This window comes from Hipposideros armiger, unplaced genomic scaffold (genome assembly GCF_001890085.2).
Source record: "Hipposideros armiger isolate ML-2016 unplaced genomic scaffold, ASM189008v1 scaffold_13, whole genome shotgun sequence".
Lineage (NCBI taxonomy): Eukaryota > Metazoa > Chordata > Mammalia > Chiroptera > Hipposideridae > Hipposideros > Hipposideros armiger.
In genome coordinates, this window is record NW_017731363.1 from 1,476,910 (window position 1) to 1,486,734 (window position 9,825).

General features: G+C 36.5%; 1 protein-coding gene across 8 annotated transcripts in view; it reads right to left on the reverse strand.

Annotated features, from left to right (window-relative positions):
* AP1S2 (adaptor related protein complex 1 subunit sigma 2) overlaps window positions 1-9,825 on the reverse strand; it is a 28,332-nt gene that overhangs the window by 18,006 nt on the left and 501 nt on the right. For all 8 annotated transcript variants that reach the window (XR_002126664.1, XR_002126661.1, XR_002126665.1 and 5 more), the window contains exons 2-4: window positions 7,820-7,998; window positions 844-952; window positions 70-207 (exon numbers count right to left, since the gene is read on the reverse strand). Coding sequence is in view for 5 of the 8 variants with exons in the window: in XM_019666403.1 (XP_019521948.1) it covers window positions 70-207; window positions 844-952; window positions 7,820-7,998 (426 nt within the window). In the remaining 3 variants the exon portion in view is untranslated. The remainder of the gene's footprint in view (window positions 1-69; window positions 208-843; window positions 953-7,819; window positions 7,999-9,825) is intronic.

Genomic DNA, 9,825 nt, shown 5'->3' on the forward strand with positions numbered 1-9,825 from the left:
GATGACTGAAACTTCCTAGCAAAAACAAAACATGCTAGTATCTAGTCAAGAGAACTCCAAGTAGCTTACCTCCTGCAGTAGATCAGCCTGCTCAATTGCTTTAAGGACATTTTTCTTGGATGTTTCCTGAACTTCCCCTCCCAAAAGAAACTCATCCAAAATAAAATAAGCCTTCTCAAAATTAAAGATGATATCAAGTTCACACACCTGAAAAGCAAAAATAATAATAATAATAATAATAATAATAATAATAATGTTAAAAGTGAAGAAAGCAAAAGATACTTATCAACTATCAGGTAGTGAATAAAATCTAATCAGAGTGAATCCATCTTAATTCTTTCTAAAAATGGCAATCCTGCTAACTAAGCATCATTGATTTAGTCAGCTTAATTTTCAAATCTCAAGTACTGGAAAACACAATACCTACAAGCTAAGTAAGACCCAACTATGCAAGCTCCCAACATGGGCAACTTTTCTACTTGTAAAAACTGATCTTTTAAAATACATAATTCCTGGGTACCATGATTATTATAATTGCTAACCAAATCTAAATTCTACAAAGCATTTCCAGAATATTAATCCTTGCAGTTGGACTGCTTTCTATTCCACTATTTTAAACCTCATTCTCACCAGCATAATTAAATGAATAGGTCTGTGGGGGTCAAGTAATTTTAGCGATTAACTGACTAGGCACACAGACAAGAAATAGCGTTATTCCTTCCCTTTCCCGCAGTTATTATCAAATAGTCAGAATCCCCAAGACAATCAAATAATAAACTTGTTATAGAAAAGAGTTTTTAAAAAACTACAGCATTTAATTCCCTAAAACAAAATACTACTCACACTGCCAAAATACTTGTCAAGTAATTCCACGTAACGATGAATTATTTCCAGGGTAATTAGTTCATTGTCCTGATCCTCAATAGCACAGCAAAAATACAGACTAGCATATCTGTGACAAAACACAAATGTGAAAAAAGTTTTACTCTATAATCATGGTTCCTAAATATATTTTCATTTCCTATTGTGAAAGGCCCCATGCTTATACAGTTTGCTTCCTCTTTTACAACAGTACAGATTATTTTTCTCCTAAATTACAAAAGTAGTAAATACATAAGAGAAATTTTGAAAAGTATTGGCACACAAAAAAGAAAACAAGTAATCACTCAATCACACCATCTAGAAAGACTATTTTGCTCTTCCTCCTTTCAGGCTCCTTTCTATATAGATTCTAGAACCCAAGTTGTCTAAAGTTTACTTAATTAAAACAAAATGTGCTACATGACTAATACAAACGACAAGTAAACAGGGAAGAAAATAAACTCTCCAACTGAAGGACTTATTGAAGATATTGTCAACGTGAAGTCAATGTTCTGGAATGTTTTATTGAAGTGTAATATGAGGTGTGATCAAAAGATACGGTGAATGTTTTAAAAAATTTTTATTACAGTAAAAGACATATTGTCATTAATCCTCCTCAAAATATTCCCCCTTGCTTCAAACACACTTATCCCATCATTCTTGCCACTTGCTGAAGCAGTTCTGGAAGTCCTCTTTCATGTCTTTAGTTGCGCTGTCGTGGCTGCCTCCATGTCCTGAATCATTTTGACTTTGGGGAAGAGCCAGAAGTCACACGGTGCCAGATCCCATGAATAAGGTGGATGAGGACACACCGTAATGTTTTTATTTGACAGAAATTGCCATACCAGAAGCGATGTGTGACACGGAGCCTTGTCATGATGGAGGATGATTTACGGCACACTTTAAAACACACCCTCTCTCAACCATAGCTGACACCCAACTGACTGCACTGAACAAGTTGGAACTTGTCACACACTGTAACTAAGGTTCGACGTGCTGCTTCCCATATTGAAGAGCCCTGCCTTTCCACTGGATGAAACTTGGCAGCAGCATTCACCCTATTTTGTGATCACAACGGAAAGGCTCCATGTCACACATCGCTTCTGGTACAGCAATTTCTGTCAAATAAAAGCATTACGGTGTGTCCTCATCCACCTTATTCATCGGATCTGGCACCGTGCAACTTCTGGCTCTTCCCCAAAGTCAAAATGACCATGAAAGGAAAATGTTTTGAATTGATTCAGGACATTGAGGCAGCCATGACAGCGCAACTAAAGACACTCACTAAACAGGACTTCCAGAACTGCTTCAGAAAGTGGCAAGAATGATGGGATAAGTGTGTTCAAAGCGAGGGGGAGGATTTTGAGGGGGTTAATGGCAATGTGTCTTTTACTGTAATACATTTTTTAAATTTAAACATTCACCGTATTTTGTGATCACACCTCATATACACACAGAAAAATCTCAAGTCATAAATGTGTAACTCAATGAGTTTTCCAAGTAAACCCACCTGCACCTGGATCAAGAAACAGATTACTGAACCCCTGAAACTACTCTCCTATCCTCTTCCATCCCCAAGAGTAACTACTATCTTGACTTCTAATAGCATAGAATTATTTTTTAAAAGGAGGTTTCTAGATTGTAAAATAATCCCCAAGAAAATAACAACAGGTCCAAGTTATTACATAAGTTAAAGAAGGAAAACAGGGAAAACTGAGAACTGTCCTCCAATTTTCCAAGTTCTACCCTGTTGAGTTGAAGTTTATATTATTCACCCTTGAAGAAGGAATAAGGTTGGAAAACTCATATTCTTCTCCAAGTTAGGATTCTAGCAGATGGTTATACTTAACCCAAGAAAGCCAAAACTTATTAATATACAATCTTCGAGGCATAGCAAATGATGATTAAGTCCTTTGAGGAGGATTAAAAGAGCATTTTTCAATCAGTTTAAGTGTATTTAAGGCTTTTAAAAGAAAATAAAAATCTAAGACATTCCAAACTAATTTCAGTTGAGATTGTAATTTTCACTGAGGAGCGCTTAAGTGATTTTTAGAAAACACAATGGGCAATTACTGCTCAGCATTAATGTAAAATAATATACACAATAAGAATGCTCATAATGCTCACAACATTAATGTAAAAGACTATACAAACACACAATCTCAGTTTTGGAATTCAATGAATTCCTGATGTTCAGTATAAGAATAGTATTTACATAAGAGTCTACTAATTTCAATATTATCAAAAACATTTCATCTTATTTGATCTTTCCAACAGCAAACACCATCCTCCTTGATAATGGAAGAGAAAACAAAAATAAAAATCTGAAGCCCAAGAGTACAGGGCCTGCCAAGTGGTTATACTGGGACAAGAAATCTGATCTCCAGGCCTTTTTACCACCACGGACTCCCTTGTCATACACAGTATGACTTTTTGCCATGCCCATTCTACCTGCCTTCTACATTCAGTTAAGTTATTTAAAATCGTGGGTCTCCTGCAGTCTTAGAGAGGAGACATTCAAATGCATTCATTTATTATCATGAAGGCCATAACACGGCCCCACCTCCATTGAACAAAGTGCTTCGTCTCTTTCCCAGCAATACCCTATGTTTTTGTTTATCTGTTTAAAAGGCAATTGGGTATTACAACTCTCCATCCTCCCTAAACCTTGCTCACCAAATAAGAGTTCTGACTTTGGGAAAATTGATACAAATGACACATAAGATTCCCTGAACTAAGAAAACTAAAGATTAAAGGGGCTGACATTAAAAATGGTAGATAAAAACCAGACATGGCTAGCTAACATGAACAGAGTGCTAAATAATTCCATTAGAAAGAATCCACTAATAATCAGTTTTGGGTAAAATTTCTTTTAATTTCAAGGTTTCTTTGATGCTACTGTTAAGCAATCTAATGCTTGCACCATTCTTGCTCCTTATCCATGGTACTGCCTCTACGTACAAATGAACAGCACTTAAACACTAGTCAAAGGTCCTAAATTGTACAAATTATTTGGAAATATTAACTTAAATTATCACCAGGACTGATGTGTCTAAGCACCAACCAGTAATATTTTTTAAACCCCCGCAACACATTTCTAAATGTTTGCTCTCAGAATGGAAAAACAGCCATCAAATTAAATGAATTCTTCATTGTAGGTGAACATTTAGTTATTCAGGATTATAAGGCACCTCTTTCCAGAAAGCTTAGGGAAGAAACAGAAGCATAATAACAGGTAACATTAAGTGAGTCCTCACTGACCGAGGTACTAAATACTAGCTAAGGCTTTTGCATCTTCTACCATTTTAATCCTCACAACCACCCCTCCAGAGAGATACCATTATTACTCATTACCCAGGCTTAATTGAGCAACCTCCCCAGGAACAGCAATTTGACACTAGAACCCAAGTTTTATATTAAAAACTATAGCCAGGAACTGTATTAAATAAAGTAATCCTGCACCTGGAAAAAATTAAAATATATTCAAAGCAGTATTTTAACAGCTTTGAAGAGGGAGAGATAAAAATTGTTATACTGATTTAGTAAAAGATTACCAAGAGAACCTGAAGTGTACTCCTTATTTTTAGAACCAAATGGTTTTTAAAAATTCAATAAGCTCATTTTGTTCTCTTAGTGCATATTTGTAAGTCTAAATCTGAAGTAAAATTAATAGACTAGTAAGAAGGTATGTTTGGTTATTTTTAGCAGAGTGGATTAAGGCTTACTCTAATTACTGGCACTCAAGAGAACATCTGAAAGTGCCTATTCTTATGTTCAAAACACATGACTTCTCTGCAGTCAGCTAAATATCAGCTGACTGTGGGTGAACGTATCTGTTCTCAATACCCACTGGTATGTCATTAAAAATTCTTTTGTTAGTAAAGAAAATCAACATAGTACTCTTTGACAAATTCTAAACTCAGTAATTTGGAGATGTACGTATTTTTTAATTTTAAGACTTTAATCCAATGCCTCTTCCGTGACATGCTGCATAAAATGGGAACCAAAAACAAAAAGCATACGGCATTATGTCTTCAAGGGATCTTCAAGTGCATTTTAGGGATGAGGAAACAAAGGCCAAATGACTTGCTCAAAGTCAGAAAACTAGCTAATGGTACAAATGAAATAGAACTCAAGTCCCCAGACTTTCAGTCTTGTCTTTCCAGCTATATTATCTTATGCAAAATGCTCAGGATGGAGAAAGTGAATGAAGACAACTTCAGGAAGGAAGACAAAGACCACTTGCTGATCCGAACAGCAAAAGAGCTAATACAGAATTTCTCAGGAGCTAAGCGGGAATTCTTTTGCTTAAAAGGTCTTCTCTTCAAGCTGGACTAGGGAAAATAATCACCTGCTTATAACAACAAAAAATATGTCCTAAGTACAATAGATGAGCTTTTCCGTATGAAATGGGAGGGGATGCATGGAAATACGGACTATAAAGTCTAACTTTTGTATGTGAATTTTATCTCGATAAAGCTTGTTTTTTTAAGTGTACCTTTTATTCATAGGAGCTTAATGCAAGTATCAGAGTCAGGTTAGATTGTCCTTTATAGCCCTTAAAAGAAAACGGCAGCAAACATGGGTGGGCTAAATGCTGTGTACAAGAACACCCACTACTGCTTTCTTTCCTTTCCTTTAACAGGCCATTTCCTTTGGATTCCATGGGATTGATTCCCTTGCTAGTATTTTCCTCCTCCACACGGGGGACTCCTTCCCCTATCTAAAAATAAGCTTAAATCTCTCACACCTTTTTGTCCCGCACTCTGATATCTATGGGTGGTTACCACCTCTTCTGTCCTTCAGAGCAAAGATCCCCAAATAGTCTACACTTCTGTTTAAATGTCTCCACCTCCTCACACTTCACCCCATTTCTTCGAGAGTTCTGTCTCTACTATTCAACTGAAATGTTCTGACAAAGGACGCTAAATGAAATACTCACTGTAAAAATCTAATAGATTCTTTCTTCACTTTAATTGAATTTAATGCAACATTTGGCACTGGTAACGTTATTTTTGAAACTCTCTCCTCTTCCCCGAAGTTACTGATCCTATACTTACCCTCTCTCCCTTTGCCTGCAGCTTGACTGTTGGGGATCTAACACTTTATGCCTAATCCCCTTCCCGACTTCCATGTCTATGCCCACCCCCAGAAAATGAGGCATCTCAAAGTCAAGTTGTCTACTAGCTCACCATTCACCTCCCAGAAATGTGTTTTCCTTCCACTCCTCCCCTTCTTTCACTGCCCTCCCCACTTCCAGCAGTGACCAAGTCTTATAAAACTTACCAGGCTAACAGCTCTTTCCACCTGCTGAGCCCACAGCAAGGTCTTCCTGCAGGAACTCATTATAATGCTTGCAATCTCCTAACAGGTCCCTTAGGTGCCAGCCTCAGCCCTTCCCCCACCCATTCTCCAATTACAAGGATCAGTTAAGAAAGGCAAATCTGCTCTTTTTTTTGCCCCCGTTTAAAATCTTTGCCTCCAAGCTTAAGATTTGAGTTCTAGCTCCTGTCAGTCACTAACTAGCATATGACCTTGGACAAGTCACTTCTCCCAAATTCTCGGGTTTTTAATAAAATTGAAGTTTGATCAACAGTAGCGGCTTTCAAAATCAGGAACCATCTCCTATGCAGAGGGTAGAGGCAAAGTAAGTTAGGGGTACAGGATTCCAGTCTTGATTTCACAAGAGCACCTTCACTTCCACTTGTTTCATTTAAGGTTCTATTCTTGGGGCAAAAAGCTTTAAAAAAATCACTTGAAAAGTAGTATGTTATATACCAATTTTACCTCAATACTAATAATAATAATAAAAATCACTTAACTAGATTATTCTAAGACATCTGCTAGCTCTAAAATGCTATGACTTTTCTGATTTTTCTCAACAAGTAAGTACTAAACCAAACACTGGATACAAAATCACCCAAAAATGACTAAATTCATTCTATTGTAAAGAGGAGCCTATGGTATTTAAAAAATTCTTTATGTCCTATAATCTCCATGACTTTCTCTGCCATCTCCCCCACAATAAACCCCATTCATACTTGGAGTGGAATACAGAAAAGCTGAGATAAAACCCAGATTTCTCTTCAATTCTCCTGTCTTAGTTCCCTGCACATCCCCCACAGAAGAGAATTTTTCCTATGCAGAAACCCTCACATCACACAGTAAATTATTCGTAAGGGAACAGAAATGGCAAAGAAACAAAGCAATTATTTTTATTTTAACCTGATTAGGACAATCTTGAGAAATTTATTTTAAGGTATTAAAAGAGTTTAGATACTAATAAAGATATATAGCGTTTTTAAAAACGCTTTGTGTTCAAAGCCAAACTATGAGTCATTTTGCAACATTAAAAATTTTAAATCTATTCGTGGCAAAATTATCAGATCTAATCATACCTCCACCACAGCAACAAGTGTACTTCAAATTAAACATTACTAACAAGGAGATCCTGTATGTATACACAACATTTTAAAACATCTATATGACTGAAATGGTCTATGTATCCAAGGTGTTTATAAGTAAGATTCTAAAAGTCAGATAAAAGGCATGTCAATTATCAGCCATTACTTTACAGATTTTGGGGGAATGGGAGGGGGTGAATGCTTGTCTAAATTCAGAGAATTACACAATTTAAAATACCGATCTTATATTTCCCTGCAAAGGTATGAATTCATTGAATTTTTCTAAAAAAAGATGATTAAGCATGAATAATCATTTATACTTTAATTATATAATTAGTTTTAAAACAACTTCCCTGATTTTATCATTTTAGCCTGTGTAATCAATCAAAACAGTTATTTTAAAAATAGAAAGCTTTAACTTAAAACCCTTTTCATCTAAATCTTTCTTAATCACTATTTATAAATGTCATCTCTCAAAAGCCTGCAATTTCCACATTACAAATGACCAAACACATTTGATTCTATTTCACCTTTCTGAGAAATAAAAATTATACCTCTTGTAAACAATCTTCAGATCTCGCCACTCAAGAAAGCTGCACATTTTAGGTTTCCGTGCTAAAACGGTTTGAACAAGTTCTCTTGTGATCTTTTTCTTCTCTTTGTCTGATAATGGGACATACCATTTCTGCAGTCGAAGCTTTCCCTGACGACTGAAAAGCAACATAAACTGCATCTGTTAAGATAAATAGAAAAAAAATTACATGCAACACTTTGATACAATAAAGTTAAGCTTAAGATAACATGTTTCATAGAGAAGCTTTGGGGAGCAGGGCGTTTAACTGACAAATGATTATTAGCCATCAATATTTCCATGCCAGTTAAAATAGCAGGAAATTCTTGTAGAAAGATCTTCCCACCAAATGCAAATCTCCCCACCCCACCCTGTTCCACGTAAGTTTTGAGTCTGTAGAACAAAAAGAAACAGAGGATTAACTTGGAGTGAAATTTTTGAGGAAAAAGAAAGATAACTTGCTATTTAAGAAACTATTGTCTACCTGTGCTATATTCCACTCTCTATATGCATCAAAAGAGAATTGTTGACCTCAACTGGTTTAGGTACATTTGAAAGAAACAGGAGATCTACTATTTTTCACTCTGAGGCTGTTCTAGCTCCAGGATGAATTACACGTAAACAGACCGCTATCATTTAGAGTGCTGTCTTCAGTTTATGCTTACATATTTTAAGCAAAACAAGACCTAAAATATTAACCAAGAAAAAAGGTCCCATAAATGAACATTGTTCTTAATGAAAACCTAATTTTTAAGTATCTCTTTTCATCTTTTTAAAAATTCCAACATAAATATGCACATCATAAAGAAGTGGTAATGTAATATTATAAAAGAGAATAAAAACCTTTAAAAAGCCAACATGAGAGTTACACACATTCAGAGACATTACACGAAATACTTCATTTAAAAAAAAAGGCATTTACAGATAGAGTGGACGCTGAATTCTGGTGTATTTTACACTTAAAACTATTTTGTATATAAAATCTGTTGATTAGTGTACAAGAAAAGCTTCTTGTAATTCAACTGGTCTCCTCAATTGCAAACAGATAAGCATTGTTTCTACAAAGGTAATTTAAAAGTAGAATTCAGACAGGTTTTTTTTTCTTTTAACTATTGTTAAGTTCCTTTAATAGTGTTACTGCAAATAAGATTCCAGCATGATTCTTAATATTCACCACACCATCTTGAATTTGAACATGGGGGTGGGAGAATTTACACAACCAATTTTGAATAAAATGGGCCCTAAATTTCGCTAAGAAATTATCGCCGCTTTTTGTATTAATCCAAACAGGCATCAGCAAGACATTAAGAAATTTATGATGCGGCAATTTAACTTTATTAAAGTTAAAATTGGCTTATTACACGTCACTTAAAACGCTTCACTGCCACAAAATTAACGAACAATATTTGTGATATCCAAGTGCCTCCCATACAAGTCCTGTTAAGATAGCGACATTCGAAGGGGACAGCAAGTAAAGCATCAACTGGACATTTAATGCAAGCCCGTTATCAGAACTTGGAAAATAGACCCGTATTCCAGGATCTTGGTGACCAGGAGGGGTGGGGGTTTGCTTTTGAAAGGAGTATGGGCTTCAGGGCAGTCTGTGGCAGGGTCCTGTATCCCTCTCCCTACCACTTTATAGGACAAATAATTCACTCTTTAAAATAAATGATGTGCTAATATGGGACGATACTCGGTTGCAAGGCACAAGTATTCATTCCCTCTTGTTAAAAACTAATGCTTTGATTTTGTCGCAAATCCAAGGCCACCTCAATTCCTCGAGATTGGTATTAAAAACAATGGGCTCAGCCGCGGAACGGGCTTGGGGCCAGCGTTTCCTCGGTCCGGCCGTCTCCGATGCCGCCCCACCGCCCCACGGGGCCGCACTCCCATCACTGACCGAGCCCCGGCGAGGTGACAGGAAAGGAGCGGGGCAGACAATGGCATCCGCCGCCGCGCAGCGAGCGCCAAGGGTCCCCGCCCGCCCCC